Consider the following 18996-nt stretch of genomic DNA (forward strand, 5'->3'; position numbering starts at 1 on the left):
ATATAGTATTACATGTGTAGCTATTTAAATCCTATATGTCTACTAATCGCCAGAGCTTCTAGAAGTCATGAAGAATCTGTAAAATTATGTGGAATAAGTTTCCTAATCACTATTTCCTCTTTTCCCCCAAATCCTATTTCATAATTCTATTTTGATGGATGAAGTCCACTTTAACCCATGGATTAAATATAAATTATTCCTTAAAGGAAGTTATGTACTCATCCTAAAACAAAAAGATTGTTAGGTGATCTGATTTGGGTTGATTAATATGTATGTAACTTTGTGGTATCTTAAGCTGATTCTGTAATACTTCTTTGTATTAGGAATTAAGGCAGTGGACTAGAGGTCAGGATTTGGGAGTCTAGTCAGAAATCTGGGAAAATAAAGCTAAGCCTCAAAGTTACATGGCTGTGTTTTTGTTTTGGTTTTTTAAAGTTTATTGGGGTGACAACTGTTAGTAAAGTTACATAGGTTACATGGCTATTTAAGCATATTCCTTGAATTGTTGGAAGAGGACGCAAAATTTCAGAACACAAATCTCAGTTGTCTAGCAAATTTTTCTTTTTTCCATTTACTAATACTTAACAAGGTTCCAAGAATCTGGCAACTCATTAAAACAGTACTGCAGATTAAATTTACTACCTGTAGATACTATTCTTTGAGTGCTTTGTTCCACCTTTCTATGATTTACATTTACTTGAGGAACAACTGTTGAGCTATTTGGTAGTGCTTTCCTTTTATTACAATCCACAGTTATTAACATGAGAATCTATTTTCCCAGAATGTGAGCTCTGAAGTCATACTGTCTGAGTTTAAATCCTACCTCATCCACTTATCAGCTCTATGTCCTTGGGGACGTTACCTAACCTCTCTACCTTGGTATCTTTATCTGTGAAATGAAAACAATAATGTCACCAGCCTTACAGAGTTACTGTGAAGGTTAAATGAGACCATAACATGTAAAGTGCGTAAACAGTCCTCCGCACAAAGCACTCAGTGTTAACTGCTGCTGTTGATGCATAATTGTGAAGAAAGATGTAAGAAAGTGAACTACAGCTAACAGGTTTCTCACAGTGGACATACTTAAATCTAATTTTAAAGACTCTACTGTCGCTTTTTTGTAACTGATGTTTGCTGTCTGCTTTCACACTAGGGTTATACAATTCCGTTAGACAAACGTCTGGCTGCTGATGGAAGAGGACTGCAGACAGTTCACATCAATGAAAACTTTGCCAAACTGGCCGAAGCGCTCTACATTGCTGATCGGAAGGTAGATCTGTTACAATTTAACTGTTTAATGCTCTTGGATAATTGGTAAATCCATTCATGGTTACCTAAGGTACTGTATTTTAGCTATAGTACTGAGTGCCTAGAGAGACTTTCACGTGTGGTATGTGTGCCAGAGATGGCAGGTGCCAATTGCAGCTCTGTACCTGGTCTCAGTCTTTGTAGACTCATACACACACCCCACCACTGGCGAGCCAGCTTCCTCACAGCATCCCAGAGTAATGATTTCCTCGGCTGATCCCATTTTGTGAAGATTGCCAGTTGCTGTTACTAGGTTTCATAATTTTCCTCTATTTAGATGTAGATATCCCCCAAAAGGGCAGTAGCAGAGAAGGGCAAGTTAACATTTTGACAAATTGGTACAAAAAACGGCATTCATAGTATTGGCTCTCTATTGATATTATGGTATTAACATGTGACTTTGAAGTTCACATACATCATGGTATGTGTTTAGAACAGAAAAAGTATATCTCCTGTATCACAGTTTGCACCCTTACAAAAATTATCTCTTGAAAGCTAAGGTTTCATCTTGAGGTGACTTGATTGATTTTGAAAATGTTCCTGTTATGTTATTGATATTGAAAATTAATTTTTTAAAAATTGATTTATTGGAATCTTGTTTAATTTTATTGTTTTGATTATTTCTAAGAAAGCATTAATGAAACATGACTTTCAAGATTTATTAGGGTCACTATATTTTCAACCACTAAGACATTTCCTAGAGTGAAAAAGCTAAGTTTGCAGTGTCTTCCAGTCAAGCCATCTTTTAGTGGACAGTAATCTTTGTTTTAATCAGCAATAACAAATCTGAACTCTTCATAACTGCTCTTTGAAGCCAGACTTTAGTCAGGGAGTTAAATGATAGCTCTAATTATTTATCCCCTACTAGTGTCTTATTTAACATCTGACTTTATTCACAGGCTCGTGAAGCTGTGGAAATGCGTGCTCAAGTAGAGAGAAAGATGGCTCAGAAAGAAAAGGAGAAGCATGAGGAGAAACTTAGAGAAATGGCCCAGAAAGCCAGGGAAAGAAGAGCTGGGATCAAAACCCATGTGGAAAAAGGTACGACATTCCCACTACTGAATTGAATTTACTTGTAAACATTATATACCTCATTTAGGAAATTTATATTATCTTTTACTGCATACAAAAGTAGCACATACATATTTAAAGAAAGGTATTTCAGAAATAATATAGAAATGAAGGAGTAACTCTGCCATATTAAGCAGAAGCGGCAGAGAATAATGCGGGCCTTCAGTGTGGGACTGCACTGGAAGGTTTTCAAGTTCTGAGCCGTACACTTAAAGACTCTTACTACTCAAATCATAGGCTTGATGTTCTCTTGTTTTATTTCTCTTGAAACTTAGAGAAATGAGGTCTCTACCTGGATAATTCAGCTCCCTTACAGGGTAAAATAACCCAGAGTTTTTCTATATTGTAGGCTAATATCCCTCTAATCATTAAATCTGCCCATATTTTTTCTCTGGCTTTGTTTAGTGGTCTACATTGGCATATTCAGTTAGAGTCAGAAGAGGCATTCCAATTCAAGAAAATTGTGAGGGTGGTTTTTGTTTCATTAATAAATCCTAGACTGGTACAATTTTATCCATTCAGTTCACATTGAACACGTACTATGTGCAAGGTTCTCTTCTAGACACAAGGTTTTCTGCTAAACAGGTGGGAGGTGTTTAGCAGTGAACTAGGGAGTGTAGACAGCCCAAAAAAGTTAATCATGTATTGTATTAGAAGGTAATAATCACCATGGAGAAAAAGAGAGAAGTGGTATGAAAGTACCAGAAGGAGAGGCTGGGCAGAGTAGGCCTCACTTCTGAGATGGTAACATTAGCACAAAAGCTTGAAGAAGGGAAGTGAGTGAGCAATGTGGATATCTGGAGAAGAGCATCCCAGGTGGAAGGAACAGCAAGTGCATAGGCCCTGAGTTGGAAATATGCCTGGTGTGTCTGAGGAAAATCAGGGGGGCCCGTGTGGCTGGATTGGAGTGAGGAAGGAGAGAGGAGGTGTCAGAGGACTTGGGGCAAATAGAAGTAGTGTCCAGATGATGTGTGGCCTTTTAGCCACTGTTAAGAGGTGGCTTATACTTCAAGCAACAAGGGAAGCAATTGAAGGGTTTTAAGCAGAGTGACATGATCTGACATATATTAGAAGGCTGTGGAATGGGCAGGGAAACCATTCAGAAGGCTATTGCAATAATCCAGGTGATAGATGATCATGAGAGGTAGTGAAAACATGGTCAGACAGTGGATGTACTTTGGGGGTAGAGGTGACAAAATTTGCTTACGAATTAGGTTGAAATATGAGAGAAATGGCAGAATCAAGAATGACTCCAGAACTTTTGACCTGAGCAATTGGGAAGAATTGAGTTGCCACTTACTAATTTTGGGAAGACTGCAGGATAAAGAAGTTTGGGAGGGAAAGATTGGGAGTTTAGTTGTGGACATGTTAGATTTAAAATGGAGGTGTCGAGCAGGCAATTGGTTATAGGAGTCTAGAGTTCAACTATAGGGAAGTGCAACTCCAGCCGTGGTTTAAGTAGTGATCCTGTTCCTTGAATCGTATATGAGTGACTTAATGAGGCCTGTTGTGCACCTCACCACGGACGGTAACTAGAAATAAAACTTCCCTATATCTAAGTTCTCTAAATTGATAAGAAAAAACCAGCAGAGTGAGTCTTGAGAAATGAATTAATTTTTTGGAAAAGCTGTTGTCATATATTAATAAAAATTAACATGAATTGAGTGCTTCTGGCTCAACAGTGGGACTGTTGTTGTTACTGTGTTTACAGGGGAGGAGGTTAAGGAACATGCACAAGGTCCCATTATCTGTTATAGAAACAAGATTTGCATCTAGACAGACTGGCTCCAAAGCTCATGCTCTTAACCACACTGTTCTTTAGACAGGAGAGGGTAGAGAAAATAAAGATAGACATAAACACAACAGATAGAGATCAAGGTGCAACCAGCCCCTATGGACCACAAGCAAAAGGTTCTTTATTCAAAGGCAACCTGTGAATATAATAAATAAGGGTAAACTTATGCATAATTCCTTTTTCCTGATATTTTATTATGAAAAATTTTAAATACATAGAAAAGTTGAATTGTACGATGAACACCTGTATTTCTACCATGTAGATTCTATAGGTAACAGTTAACATTTTTTAAATAGTTAATACAGCTAAATTCACATTTCTACCATCTCTTTATCCATCATCTTTCAATCCACCTTACTACTTTGATGCATTTCAAAGTAACTTAAAAATGTCAGTACCCTTTATCCCTATAAACACTTAAGCTGCATGCATGATTCTGGAATTCACATTCAAAAATTAAACAAATACTATTGGATTTAAATTAATTATAATTAAGATTAAAAGGACTGAGTGACTACGACGAAGTTTATGGAATGTTCTAAGGTTAAAGATTATTCTCTTGTTCAGAGTATTAATGGGCAATATAGTGATAAAGTAATTGTCCACACAGAGGATGGGGAGGCACGTGAGAGGGATGAAATCCGGCATGACAGGCGAAAAGAGAGACAACATGACCGGAATCTTTCCAGGGCAGCTCCTGATAAGAGGTAGGTGCTATTTGAGATAAAGACAAATTTTGAAGACTGGCCTTTGTGAACCTTTTAGAGAGGAGGGTTAGTCCACTAAGACCATGTTTGCTGCTCTCCCTTTCCTCTTTAGTTTGATAACAAATCAGCACTTATTTTCTTGCACTGAACTACTTACCTTGTCTTAGCAGAAGAATTAACTATCCCTGAAAGTAACCTTATGTTCCATCACCTTGTAAAGTCAGCTAGAATTGAGAATGATGGGGATATAGAAAAGGACATTCAGATCATGTTTATGAAAAAACAATAGTCGATAGAACTGTTCTGGTCTGTTCTTTTCAATTTCAGATGGTGAGACAAATTTATCGTGTGCCTATTCCTCTAGACAAGAAATAAGCTGCGATACCTTTAGTGAGATCCTTGTACACGCAGAGCACTATACAGAGTACAGTGGGGGAGGAAAGCAGGTTTTGTAGGAAGGGAAAATCAGCTTCTACTCATGAGCAGTTTTACTTAAAATTCAGAAAGAGCTATTATATAAAATGACTTGGGAAAATTGACAAAGCACTCTTTTTTAAATTGTAATATAGTTGACATACAGACAAAGCACTCAACAAGTACCAACTTGTATAGAACAAACTAAATATATGTATGGGGACTTGGCATAAAGTAGGGATTGGTGAAGTTTACAGTTCACCAAAGGCTGAGGACTGAAATTGCTGAACAGTTGAGGAAATGCTGTAATATGGAGCTGAAATTCTGAATGAGGGTTAAATGCAAATATAAAACATTTTCTTTCCAAATGAGCAGTTTTCCATCCTTTCATCATTTATGAGCTGATACAATCAATTTTTTCAATTCATATCTTAAACATGAAAAAGAAGATTCCCGGTGATGTTCTTTGTTGTTTGATGGCATATTTCATCTCCCTGGATAAGTGAAGTTATGGAGAAGCAGAAAACCTGAATGTAGAATTGCGGGTAAAAGTACGGTGTAGAAGAAAGAGGAATAAAGTGCGAAAGTATGCAGTTAATGACACTTTTTGTCTGAAACTCCTAAGCTGTAAAAATCAAAATGGCTCTGTAGATAAATTGGGCCCTTAAACCAGTAAAGTCGCTATAAGAATTGATAACATAGAAAAGCTGTAAACTTGTGATTGGGTGAAAATCAGATTGTAGAAATCATTTTAAGACCTGGGCTTCTAGTGAAATAAATGATGACAGTTACCATGGTTTCATTGTGATATAGATTGCATACATACTGAAACAGCAGGGGAATTAATCTGATTGTTGAAAATCATACTGAGTAATCCAGTCACTGACATGTTTTCCTCAAAGTTCTAATAGGATAAAATTACTAAATGTGGTTCGGTAAAAAAACTGATTCTAGCTTATTGAAAATGATTCATATGATACATCTAATTGGTATCCAGGCCCCTCCAATCCTAATATAATACCAAGTATAGACCATAACAGTTTCCTATCTCAGCATTCATTGTGAGGTGATTGCTTGTATTAAAGGCTTCTGTGCCAAGAATAAGTCTCTTGGCATTTCTTTTCAGCTAATAGGAGGGCCTAGTTGTAAAACCCTACCTCCAATAACCGTGTATCTGAAATGCTGTATGAGCTGCCAACCCAAGTATGCATTATCAGGGAATATATTTTCACAAGATGTTAACAGGACATATTCATTTCCTTTGCTGCTGAGATTGGTTGTGTTTTTAAATTGAAATTCAGTGAAGAGTTTTCAGTTAGTGACATAGTATTTCCAAACAGGTCGAAACTACAGAGAAATGAAAATCGAGATATCAGTGAGGTGATTGCTCTTGGTGTGCCCAATCCTCGGACTTCCAATGAAGTTCAGTATGATCAGCGGCTCTTCAACCAATCCAAGGTACAATAGAAATAGCGTTATCTTAAGTGTTGATGGGAGTACCGATCCTCAGGGAAAAGAAAATTAACATCGTAAGTTGGTATCAGCCTAAGGTACGCTAGCATGACTACAGAAAAGAATTGGAATTTGCATGTTGTAACTTAAGAGACAAACAAAACAGCTCTGATTTTGACCTCTTACAGTTGGTTAAGATTTGAGACACTGGTAGAAAATGAAAGAAATTAGGTTATAAAACTTTGTTCTGGTATGTCATTCTTTTATTTCTAAAGTAGAACTGGTGTCCTACAAAAGTATCTCTTGGGTTTGTTTTTGTTTCTTTGAAAAAATTTTTAATGCTATCAAAACACATAAATTTGGGCTCTTTAAAAAATGAAACTATAAAACTAAAGTACTAGTCAGGAAATCTAATTTCTAGTCCCAGTTATTAACTACTGTTGTTTCCCCGAAAATAAGACCTAACCGGAAAATAAGCCCTAGCCTGATTTTTCAGGATGCTCATAATATAAAATAAGCCCTACCGTATTTCCCCGAAAATAAGACTGGGTCTTATATTAATTTTTGCTCCAAAAGACACATCAGGGCTTATTTTATATTACGAGCATCCTGAAAAATCAGGCTAGGGCTTATTTTCCGGTTAGGTCTTATTTTTGGGGAAACACAGTAGCTAGGATACACTGGGCCTGAAGAAGTCCCTTTGGGTTTTAATTCACCCAGTATTATTTACTGTGCATAAATCAGTGAGATCAAATAGATTTGCCTTTGCCCTCAAGAGCCCTCAAATATACTGGAAAAGAGAGATGTATGTATATAAATAAAGACAAGGCAGACTGTGGTAAGAACACAGTAAAAAATTCTGGGATATAGAGGGGGAAAGTTAGTTATGACTTAGTGGTTTTAGGAAGAGCTGAAGGTAGCATTTGAGTCAGCTCTTCTAGTTTAAGTTACTGGGTGCTTTGTACATTCCTGGCATTGTTCTAAGTCTTTTACTTGTATTATCTCAATCCTTACAAGAAACCCTGTGAAGCCATACTATTATTACCTCTATTTAAAAGTGAGGAAATTGCGACACACAGAGGTTTAGCTGACACCTAAAGGAACTAAGATTCAAACACGGGGTGTGGTGATTCCAAAGCTTTTATTCTTAAAACGCTATGTAGTGGCATTTTACCAGCCTGAGCAAAGGGGGTGAGGCATGAAAGTTCCACATCAGTAAATATTTAACAGTCACCTCTGATTAGCTTAAGTATAAATCACTTAAAGGTTGTGATGAAAATTAAGTCTAAATCACTTAAAAGTTGTGATGAAATTTTTTCTTAAAAGGCACATCCTTGTGTTAATGAACCATCTGACACAAGTTTGTTCACGTAAGATTTTCATTGTGAGCCCTGTTGTCTTGTGCAATAAGTTCTCGGGCAGTGAAGGAATGAATATATTATTAAATAGCATCAGATAAGTGCTTTCCAGTTCTTTCATCTTCTTGCCACTGTGTCTATACAAAGTGAAACTGTCAAATACCTGCTTGTTAGTATTCCCCAATTTTAATGACAAGTCACTGAAGTAGTCAAACTTGTTAATGAGCAACCTTATTTAATCTAAGGACCCAAAGAAAAGTTTATGGACTTTGTGAGGTTTTTTCTGGAGACCTTTTTAATTTGCAGCTGATTGAAAATGTGAGCTATGAACGAGCAAGGGTTTACTCTTCACGAGTCAGATTCAACTTTTAATAATACATGTATTTTTAATGTCCTCTCTTTTTCCACAGGGTATGGACAGTGGTTTTGCAGGTGGAGAAGATGAAATTTACAATGTTTATGATCAAGCCTGGAGAGGTGGTAAAGATATGGCCCAGAATATTTACAGGCCCAGTAAAAATCTGGACAAGGACATGTATGGTGATGACCTAGAAGCCAGAATAAAGACCAACAGGTACCAAGGCAGACAGTTCAGTTTCAATATTTGCACCAGTGAAAACAAAGTAGTTCATAAAAGTCCTTTCTCTTTTTTCCTAGATTTGTTCCCGATAAGGAGTTTTCTGGTTCAGACCGTAGGCAAAGAGGTCGGGAAGGACCAGTTCAGTTTGAGGAAGATCCTTTTGGTTTGGACAAGTTTTTGGAAGAAGCCAAACAGCACGGTGGCTCTAAAAGACCCTCAGATAGCAGCCGCCCCAAGGAACATGAGCATGAAGGCAAGAAGAGGAGGAAGGAGTAGACATTTCTCTCTCCAAAGTGAATGGACTATTATCCATAACCCTAATGACGCAGGTCATGTGGGGGAACACTTTCTAAATGGCCAGGATAAAAACCAAATCTGGGTGTCAGACCCCAGTGCAACTTTTTCTTATGGGAGAAAGGGGGGGATGGATCATTCTACTTTGAACTATTTAGTTTTTTTTAAAGAGTGGGTTGTGTTTGTGCTTCTCCCACCTCTTGGCATTTATAGAACATACTACCCCACACATGAAATTAAGACCACTTCCTTTTGTGTGATCTTAGTAATTTGGGGTTAAGACTTTGTGTAAGAATGACTGCTTATGAAGTTACCCCAAACACAGTGAGAAGGATGTTCACATTGGAACTGTCCTGCCAAGCGATGTTTTCCCCTACTGTGTTCTGTTTCAATTTGGAGTGGGGAGAGTAAGCTCTTGCTTGGTGCAACTATTTGTTTCAAATAAAAACATTTAGACAAAATTTTCAGTTTGAGTTATTTAATAGGCAGTTATATTCTCAAAAATCTTTCTCTTCATCAGATGTTTGATCCCCTTGCAAAACTTTTCGTCTTTGAGCTTGAACGTGGAGCTGAAAAAAAATCAAATAAGCACTGTAAAGAAAGGCAATGTCTGCAAAAACATTAAAACTGAAAACTGCCACTTGAAGACTACCTTTCTATTAGGGAATCAGCACCAATAAGTCAAGAGGATTTTGTTCTTTGTTCGTAATACTCCCTGGTCTTCAATTAAAAATTGTAAATCACAAAGAAAAAAAGGGGAAAAAAACGAAAAATAATTTTTTAAGAATTGTAAATCAGTTTGACCCAAGGTCACATAAATAGTGGAAAAGCCAGGATTTCAACCCCAATCTCCCTGACTTGTAAGTAGACTGCTGTTTCCACTGTCCGTGTTACACACACATACTAACCAGCAGTCTTCCTGTACTTCCTTCCCCAGACCTTTTACAACTGGACGCTCTACCACCACCATTCTTTAATAAACATTGAGGCAGCTTCAATCACAGCTCTCCTACAGGCCCTGTCATTCCACATTTCTGATGTCATTAATTGATGTACAGAAAGTTCATGATACAGAAAAATATTTACCTTTACTCCATCAATAACATGATTTTCCTGTTGTAGTACATTATGAAGTTCTTCTTCTGAAGAAAAGTGTACCCAACCCATACCTCTGTGAAAGCCAGTCGCTCTGTCCTAAAAATTCAAAATTTAAGAAAACATTAATCATGAACTTGAGAACTTTTCCATGAGCTCCAAATCAAATACCGTGTTTCCCCAAAAATATGCACAGGTCTTAGATTAATTTTTGCTTCAAAAGACGCAGTAGGGCTTATGTTCAGGGGATGTCATCCTGAAAAATGGTAGGGCTTATTTTCCGGTTAGGTTTTATTTTCAGGGAAACACAGTACCAATTTTTTTATCTGCCAAAAAGTGGTAACAGACATTTTGATAAATGTCCAAAACCTTGCTTTAACACATATTCACCCTCCTAGTTACCCAAAGCTTAATATCTATGTTACTCTTAACATTCTCTGCTTTTCTGCTGCCATTGGAGAAGTAAAACATGGGAATGAGCTGTCTCATTCTAGATACAAAACACACAGCAATAGTCCAGGGAAATTTTGATCACATAAAGAAATACTCTCCCTGTTTCTAACTTCTAGAAACTAGAAAATTAAGCTTTAAAACCTAGTTGCATGTCTGACGATTTCTGAGACCAATCACCCTCATCACCACCACCACCATTATCCACGCTCCTAATGAAAAATAGGAAAGAAAAAATATATTGCTCTTATTTACCTCATTTCAGACTTGTGGTTAAACAATTCTGCTACTTTGTGCCAAAGGCAGAGTGCTTATTCAACTTGTACACATTAGCCCATGTGGAAAAGAGACTGTAGTGTGTTGGATGCATCCTACCCCCACCACCAGCCCTACTATGTGATGTTCAGATACCAAGATGTTTCCACTCCAATATACACCATGAATCTTGTTACAAATTTATGTTGTGCTCTGCCCCCCCCCCCAAAAAAAACAAATTCTTAGAAATTAGCCCCATACTTCAAAGGTAACTTTGTAAATATTAACCTAAAACACAGGAAACATTTCTGGTAATGTCCCAGTGATTCACTCTTTACTTCAGATAAATAAGACAACTTTTAAAGCACTCACCTCTACCTCCATATGACCATTTCCGTAAGAAAAGGCCTTAAAAAAAAACCTGTTTGTGGTTAAAACTTAGATACGCTGTATCTAAGATAGGAACCTGGATTTCTAACATGAGTACAATGAATTTAACTAGAAACTAATTTTTTTCTGGTTACATTTTATTTAGTTTTAGCAAGAATCAAAGCCTTTTGTTTAAATCTAAGATCTGTTAATTCCAGGCCCTAAATTACTGTTTATACTAAGAAAGAAATGACAATCAAGAAAAATCTGTTACTTTTATTTATAGAAACTTCAAGAAACACAAATTTCATACTCTGTAAAACTAGTTTTTAAGCTTACAGATTTTCATGTCCATAATACATATGCCTCGTCCTTTTAATCAACAGTATAAAAGTCCATTGTATCAATGAGTTAGTATCTATTTAATCAATCCCACTAATAATCACTTAGGTTCTTTCCAGTAACGATATTATTAAACGCTGCTTTCAACATGCTAACCACACATTTCTGTAGAATAAATTCCTAGAAATCAAATTGCTAAATCAAAGCAAATGCAAATTTTTATTTTTTTATTTTTATTGGGGAATACTGGGGAACAATGTTTTTCCAGGACCCATAAGTTGTCCTTCAATCTAGTTGTGGAGGGCGCAGCTCAGCTCCAAATACAGTCATTTTCAATCTTAGTTGCAGGGTGCACAGCCCACCATCCCATGTGGGAATTGAACCAGCAACCTTGTTGAGAGCTCACGCTCTAACCAACTGAGCCATCCGGCCACCCCTCTGGAAGATCAGTGCCAGCTCGTTGTCTTCAATCTGGTTGTGGAGGGTGCAGCTCACTGGCCCATGTGGGAATCGAACTGGCAACCCTGTTGTTCAGAGCTTGCACGCTAACCAACTGAGCCATCCGGCCGCCCTAAATTCTTAATTTTGATAGATTTTGCCAAACTACCCTTCAGGTATGAAGGTACCAGTTAAACTTAGACAATTTGAGTGCTAGTTTCCCTCCTACACCTTCCTAATACTAGATCTGAGTAATGTTATATTTTGGAAGGCAAGTAACATTAAACCAAGAGTTAAGAACTTACGACAATTTAGGTTGATATTTTACCAGCCTTTTCAGAGCCACAAGGAAAAAGGGTAGTTTTAGTGAAGTGTGTATAAACTGTATTCATATCACACGCCCACAAAACCAGTAATTTTAGAAAGCCCACAAATAATACAGCCCAGGTCAAAGCAGAACAAATTATAGATTTCTAAACCCTCATGAGAAAGCATATTTATTACATTTAAATATGAAAACACTTTATAAAAGCACTCAAGATAAAGGTGGAAATAGTTACTTCTCTGGCAATTAGTTTTATGATAAAACTATCCTCTACTATCTCAAGTCTTTATTATAATACTATAGGAGGCACAATTATAAAATGGCCCCCTGATATCCACATGTCCCACCATGTTACCCCCTGTATAACCGCTTCCCCTTGAGTGTGGGAGGGACCTGTCACATCCTTCGAACTAAAAAAATAACGGCAAAAGTGATGGGACACTGCTCCTTGATCAGGTTATATGGCAGTGGTGATGGGGTGTCACTCCCATGCCTGCATTATACGACTGTCTTGGCAAACTAGAGAAAGAAATTCCCTTCCTGACTCTGAGGAAGCAAGCTGCCATGCTGTGAAATAGCCCAGAGAAGCCAAGTAACAAGGAACTACAGGCAGTCTCTGGGATCTAAGAGCAGTCTCCAGCTGAAAGCCAGCAGGAAAGCAAGATACCTCAGTCCTAAAGCTGAAAGACAATTGGGCCAACAACCTATAGGAGTTTGGAAACCAATCTTTCCCAGTTGAGCCTCTGATGAGCCCAAAGCCCCAGCTGAGCCAAGGACCCGGCTAGGCTGTGCCCAGACTCCTTATCTGCAGAAACTGTGAGATTATATATTTTATATACATACATACATATATATATATATAAATACATATATATATACACACACACATATATACACACATATATACACACACGTATATATACATATGTATATGTGTGTGTGTGTGTGTATATGTGTATATATATGTTGTTTTGAGCCATTAAGTTTGTGGCAATTTGTTATTCAACAATAAAAAAACTAATATAAACGCCTAGGATAAGGGTTTTCTTTCTTTTTCATCAGTATCACCCATGATTTTATCAACAAAGACAACAGGTTTACTCCACTAGACATTCAGATAAGTTGACATGCTTTGACAAAAAATAAAAAATCAGAGGATAACAACACTTAAAAAAAAATAATACTCACAAAAGGTACAGTACATTTTCGTACATGGCCAAATTGTGCAAAGTGTTCTCTCAGCTCACCTGTATAGGAGGAGAAAACATATTAAAAATACTTAATGTATTTTGTATCCTAGATTGTATATAGAAACCAAAAGGGGTCTTAGAGTCCCCAAACTTCTTGTGAACAAAGCTACTTTGTCTTTTCTGAAGCCTTGATATTTAGGAGGCAGCTATGGTATTGACTATAAAACTGCAATGTACCAGATTTGAGGAGGTGATGGGTAGGGACAGAAACAGATAAATTACTGAGTTGACTGTAGTCTTCATCATACCAGGTACTGTTCTAAGTGCACAAATTATAATCCCTATGAGAAGATCACATAGAAGACAATTACAAAACAGAGTGCCGCTAGCTGTAGTAGACATTTCCAAATAAAACCTCAATTTACTTGGCTTTCAGAATTTAAAGTTTACACTAGGTTAAACAGTTGGTTTTCTAAAATTTGTTGAGTTGGCCCTACCTACTCTTCCTGCCTCATTTCCCATTGCTGGCGCATAGTTACTCTCGAGTACAGCAAATGAAATTCTGTGTCTCCATCCTGTGGATTCCCATCTTGGCACATCATTCCTTCCCCCTTGATATCTCAGTAATCCTATTTCCTCCTGCCTAAACTGTAACTATTCTTTAAGACTCAGGCCAGATACATCCACTGAATATTATTTTATTGGGCTCATAATGCAACACAATACAACGTACTAGCCTGATGAGGCCTCAAACAGTGGATAATCTTCAAGATCAAAAAATACATGATTTTCTCTTGTGAACTGCACTGCTTGTACTTTTGCTGATTTACATTTCATATTACTTGCTTCTTTCCCCTAGTTCATTTAACCTCATTGGTTCAACAACTGCCATTTGCAGCTTGTAAGTCTCCTCTCCCCACTGCAGTGTAAGCTCCCTGAGTGCAGAGTCCACTGTTTCCAGTGATTGACAGATCACTGGCAAGATCGGGATCTCACATAACATGCTACCAGAAGTTAAAGAAAATAGTGTTAAATATCCATGTTTTAAACCAGGTATTAAAACTTCTGGAAAACATTCATTTCCAAAACAAATTACTTACAATTTTTTGAAAAAACAGCTGCAAGCACCAAGAACAGTGCCTACCACGTAACAGATACTCCTTAAATATTTGCTGAATGAATGAACTGAGAGACTGTTTCAAATTTGAATGTTACACAAACTCTTTTGAAGGGTGTTAAGTCAGCCCATTAGGGTCTGGAATCTTGCATTTACAAGATGCTGGAGAAACCCCTCTCTTCAGCCTTTCCACAGCTTCACAGAGCCTGAGCAAGACATTTTAATAGGCTTGGTCTTCACCCAGCATTGAGAAGGTGGGACACAAACCAATCTATTTCCCATCCTACTATCACACGTGGGCCACTAAAACTAAGAGAACAGTAACCTCTGTTCTATTCTTTTAAGTGAGCTGACCTGATACATCTACAAAAGTGACCATAAGCAAATGTAAAATTGTAAAGTGTAAAAACGTAAATTGTGAAATTGCGTACCAAAATGTTGATAAGCAAAAGTAAAAACCTTATCTCAACAGCAGCTGACGAAAATCAATGTTGGTGACAGATGTCAGTATTGATTACTCCCAATCCTCTATCTCCAGCCTCCATGCCTCTCCCATGAGCTGCAACTTTAGAAATCATGAAAGTAACTATCATTTACTGAGGACTGAATCTGCATCTAGCACAAGTCTAAGCAGTTTACATATAAACTCATTTAATCCAATGAATCCTATAAGGAAGGCCTTATTGACTCCACTTTACAGACGATGAAATTGAAGCACAGTGGTGAGCCCTTTACCTAATTACTCTTCGGTTAGTCGGGCTCCACTATTAAACGGCTGAGCTGGAATTCTAGCCCAAGCTGCTTGTCTTCAGCGCGCACGTCTCACTCAATGATACGCGGCCTCCTCTATCCAACTGGTTCCCCAAACTCAACACATTTAAACTTCACTCATCTTCTTCCGACCTGCTTGTCCTACAGTCTAACCACGCAATTCACCAATGGCAAAAACCTGGAAGTCATTCCTCTCTTTCCCTCCTGTGTGCTCTTCCCGCTTTCACGCCATCGCGAAAAGCTGTCGATTTTATTTTGTTACCATAAGTGGATCCGACCTCCCTGCTACTATTACCCTAGTTCAGGTTCTCATCTTTGAACTAAATTACTGACACTGCCTTTTAGGTCGTCTCCTCGCCTGCAATCTTGCCCCTTTGAATTCATCCTCCACGCTGCAATCAAAATAATCTCTTCTACACGGTAAAGCTGAAGCGTTTCCAAGTGACAAAGCTTTGCGCAAATCACCCCGAACGGCAGACCCGTGAGTACGTGCCCCCAAAGCTCAAGGGGCGTTCGTACACGCTTCATTGCGAACAAATTTCTTTCTGTTCATTGGCGAGCTCAGGAGCGAGCTCACGCCTCCCGACCCAGCGACCGCGCTGATGGAAGTGCCCCCGTGAGCGTCGCTGGGACCTGGAAATGCCGCCCCTGCTACGTCTCCGTCACTCACTCGCGGCCGCAGTCCAGGGAATTTTTCTGACAAAAGCAACGGGCCGGCCAGTTGTCCTCAGAGCCATAGCGCCCCTCACAGCCGAAGCCGCCATCTTTAGATGGAGGGACCTCCGTGACCTAAAGTCGCGACCCCGGAAAGACCAGTCACAACGTAGCACGGGAATCTGCTTCCGGGCCAGAGGAGGCCGGGCGGCGAAATGGGGAAGATGGCGGCCGCCATGGGCTCCGTGGCTACGCTGGCGACAGAGCCGGGGGAGGACGCCTTTCGGAAGCTTTTCCGCTTCTACCGGCAGAGCCGCCCCGGGACCCCAGACCTGGGAGGGGTCATCGACTTCTCGGCGGCCCACGCTGCTCGCGGCACGGGGCCCGGCGCCCACAAGGTACGGAGAGAGGAGCGGCGCCCCCCCAACCCCTGGAAATCTGCTGGCTTTTTGGAGGGTTTTCATTGTCCTCCTCACCTCTTCTCGCCTCCGGACTGATACTGAGCGATGCTCGGCCTCCGTGGGCGCGGAGTTGCACTGCCCACCGACTTTGGCGATGAGGCGCTCTGGTGCCCGTCTTTCCGTGCGGCTATGCGTGGCTGCACCCACGGTCAAAATCGTCTGAGAATTGGAGTTTATTCTTTCCATTAACTGCCCATTTGCATTTCTACTTCGACTTATGGAAAAATCCAAATAATCTAACATAGACGTTTCAAGCCCTGGAGCTTGAAAAACCAACTACCTGAGTAATCCCAGAACCAGTAGGGATCGATGTTGTTGGTTAAGCCTTTGTCCATAAAGCTGGGCCCTGTCTTCTCTGGGCTTTCTTGAAAGAGGGCATTGAAAGATTGAGATAATCTCTACAAGTTGAAAGTAGAGGGCAAACGAATCCAAGCATCATGCATTATTTCTACCTTTCCCCATGAAAATTAAGAAAAGTAACGAGGTGGGGCAGGGAGAATCACAACTATAGTGTAAAGTACATTTTCTTTACAATCACTCTAGCACTGAGGACACTTGACATTTAATTTGTCCATGGTATTGTCCACAGATGGCTGGATGAGGCATTCTTTCCAGCTTAGTAATACCTAGCTCTCAATAAAGTTGGAATGCTGTGATAACACCGTATTTGTCTAGAACTCAGCTTCTTAGAAACTTCATTTTTTGCAGAAATGGTCTTAGAGTTGTCAAAATAACATACAGAAAATCTGCACCCCAAGAATAATATACTTGTCTCGTGGGAGAGTCTCTCAGATCCTCCTTCAGCTCCTTTTGCCCATATTTTACCATAATACTTACATACTTTGAAAATGTAAGCCACCTGAGAAAGGGACATTGTATCTAGCATAGTAAGTAGAACAGTGAGCACTCAATAAATACACTATTGAAAACATAAAAACTTGAGTATTTAGTTCCCCAGCTCAAAACAGATGGAAAGTAGCAAATTAGCAAAGAAAAGAGTTACTATTACAAGACACCTGGTGAGAGCAGTGGAGAAAGTGATGGCAACAGTTTGGCAAGGGAGGCAACAGAAAAACTTTAAAAGCTCAGAGTTTGGTTCAGTTTAGCATATGATAGATTAGGTCCACAAACTTCAGATCTGAGGGTGTTGCTGAATTACAGTGCAATATTAAGTATGGTCTGTTTAAAAAATAATCATAAAATGTTTAAAAAAATGTTTAAAATAAAAACATTTTATCAGCTCCTAGGTACCTGGATAAGTTAGCTTGGTCAGGACTTTCAGAGACTTCCAGATGGCTATTTTATTATATAGACTGGTTATGCACCAACCACTTACTGGTATTTTGTGTGGACATCTTCACACTTGGCAAGGTTAATAGGATAAGAGATCATATCTCTTTGGAAGAGAACATTTGATGTTCAAAGGCAAGCCAGACTCTAAGTTTATTATTCATGGAAGAATAAAGTTGTTTTTTTCCTAAATGTCCTTATTTTAGTGACTGCGTATTGGATCTCTTAACCAATTTAATGAACCATCCATAAGATGCTCTTACATGCAAAGAAAACTTCATGAGCTCCTGAAAAACTTAATTCCTAATTAATTAACAAAGGCAAAAAGTTCTGAGTTTCAGTTTGAAATTTCGTCTAAAATTAAGAGCAAATATTGTACTTTAGCAAACAGGGTTCCTAGTGTTTTATTGGTACATTTTTTTTCTGTATGGTTAGAGCTCTCTTTCCATTCTCTCACCCTCCCCCATCTCGGTATTCCTCATAGCTCTGTTTAAACACCAACTGTATACAAATGCCTCCAGAGCATTATTAGCCCTAACCAAAGTGAGCATTGTGACTCAGGATATTCCAGAACACCAAACATCTGTCATGATCAGTGTCCTATAAGAAATCACAGAGGTGTGGTGTCAGGAAAAAGTAGTCTCGAAGGCCAGAATCAGCCTGCTTCTCACTACTACTTATGTTAATTTTATATAGCTCTCTAGTTTTTGATCGTATATAGATGAGGAAATTGAGGTTCTAAGAAGTTAAGTGACTTATCTTAACTTCTTATACCAAGTAAGTTCTAGAACTAAGTTTAGGACCCCAGACTTATGACTCCCAACTTTGCCCCATACCACGCATGTCTTTAGAGGTTTGAGGTTCTCAGAATTGACCTGTAAAATAGCTTTAGCCCTCTGACTTCTGTTTCCTTTCTGTCAGGTGATTGTATCTCAGCTAAGTGTATCTTCAGTTAGTGACCACGACGCACACAGAGCAGGACTTCAACCCGTCAGCAAGTGGCGAGCCTATGGGCTAGAAGGCTATCCTGGTGAGTGTCGCTGACCTCAGAAAACGAAGGCAGTCATTCCTCTAATTTCCCAGGAGGAACTGTAAGCTAGTACATAGACAAAGAAGAAGAGTAAGCACACAGAAATGTGTGTTCCACTGCCAACCCCCCCAACTTCTGCTTCATCTAAGATTTAGATTTATGAGCACTCCCAAAGGGTAGAACAGGAGGCAGTAATACCTGCCTGTATTGCAGAAAGTGACACACCACGT

At 38.9% G+C, this 18996-nt stretch overlaps 3 protein-coding genes across 7 annotated transcripts in view; 2 read left to right on the forward strand and 1 right to left on the reverse strand.

Moving 5' to 3' along the window:
- The window catches only part of SNW1 (SNW domain containing 1), a 28166-nt gene extending 18726 nt beyond the window's left edge, over positions 1-9440 (forward strand). The window contains exons 9-14 of the mRNA XM_019733531.2: positions 1154-1270; positions 2208-2349; positions 4785-4881; positions 6636-6753; positions 8516-8679; positions 8763-9440. Of these exons, the coding sequence (XP_019589090.1) occupies positions 1154-1270; positions 2208-2349; positions 4785-4881; positions 6636-6753; positions 8516-8679; positions 8763-8961 (837 nt within the window). The 3' untranslated portion in view covers positions 8962-9440. The remainder of the gene's footprint in view (positions 1-1153; positions 1271-2207; positions 2350-4784; positions 4882-6635; positions 6754-8515; positions 8680-8762) is intronic.
- SLIRP (SRA stem-loop interacting RNA binding protein) lies at positions 9441-16151 on the reverse strand. Its single transcript, XM_019733533.2, has 4 exons — positions 16002-16151; positions 13442-13500; positions 10066-10173; positions 9441-9548 (listed from the first exon to the last, which is right to left on the reverse strand). Exons 1-4 carry the CDS (start codon positions 16093-16095, stop codon positions 9477-9479), a joined length of 333 nt encoding a protein of 110 aa, XP_019589092.2. The 5' UTR covers positions 16096-16151; the 3' UTR covers positions 9441-9476.
- A 4-nt stretch (positions 16152-16155) lies between these two features.
- ALKBH1 (alkB homolog 1, histone H2A dioxygenase) overlaps positions 16156-18996 on the forward strand; it is a 39226-nt gene continuing 36385 nt past the window's right edge. For 2 of the 5 annotated variants that reach the window (XM_074327142.1, XM_074327141.1), the window contains exons 1-2: positions 16162-16383; positions 18658-18766. In XM_074327142.1, the coding sequence (XP_074183243.1) occupies positions 16201-16383; positions 18658-18766 (292 nt within the window). In that variant the 5' untranslated portion in view covers positions 16162-16200. Of the gene's footprint in view, positions 16384-18657; positions 18767-18996 lie in introns of all 5 variants that reach the window. The other 3 variants (XM_074327139.1, XM_074327140.1, XM_019733532.2) reach the window with 3 other exon arrangements.

This window comes from Rhinolophus sinicus, linkage group LG03 (genome assembly GCF_036562045.2).
Source record: "Rhinolophus sinicus isolate RSC01 linkage group LG03, ASM3656204v1, whole genome shotgun sequence".
Classification (NCBI taxonomy): Eukaryota; Metazoa; Chordata; class Mammalia; order Chiroptera; family Rhinolophidae; genus Rhinolophus; species Rhinolophus sinicus.

What these genes read in the sequence shown, in the direction of transcription:
- SLIRP (XM_019733533.2), bottom strand. Translation starts at nt 16,095, where the DNA reads ATGGCGGCTTCGGCTGTGAGGGGCGCTATGGCTCTGAGGACAACTGGC. An exon ending in TCCCTGGACTGCGGCCGCGA is followed by an intron (nt 13,501 to 16,001) that starts GTGAGTGACGGA and finishes CCTCCTATACAG; the next exon opens with GTGAGCTGAGAGAACACTTT. An exon ending in ATGTTATTGATGGAGTAAAG is followed by an intron (nt 9,549 to 10,065) that starts GTAAATATTTTT and finishes ATTTTTTTTCAG; the next exon opens with CTCCACGTTCAAGCTCAAAG.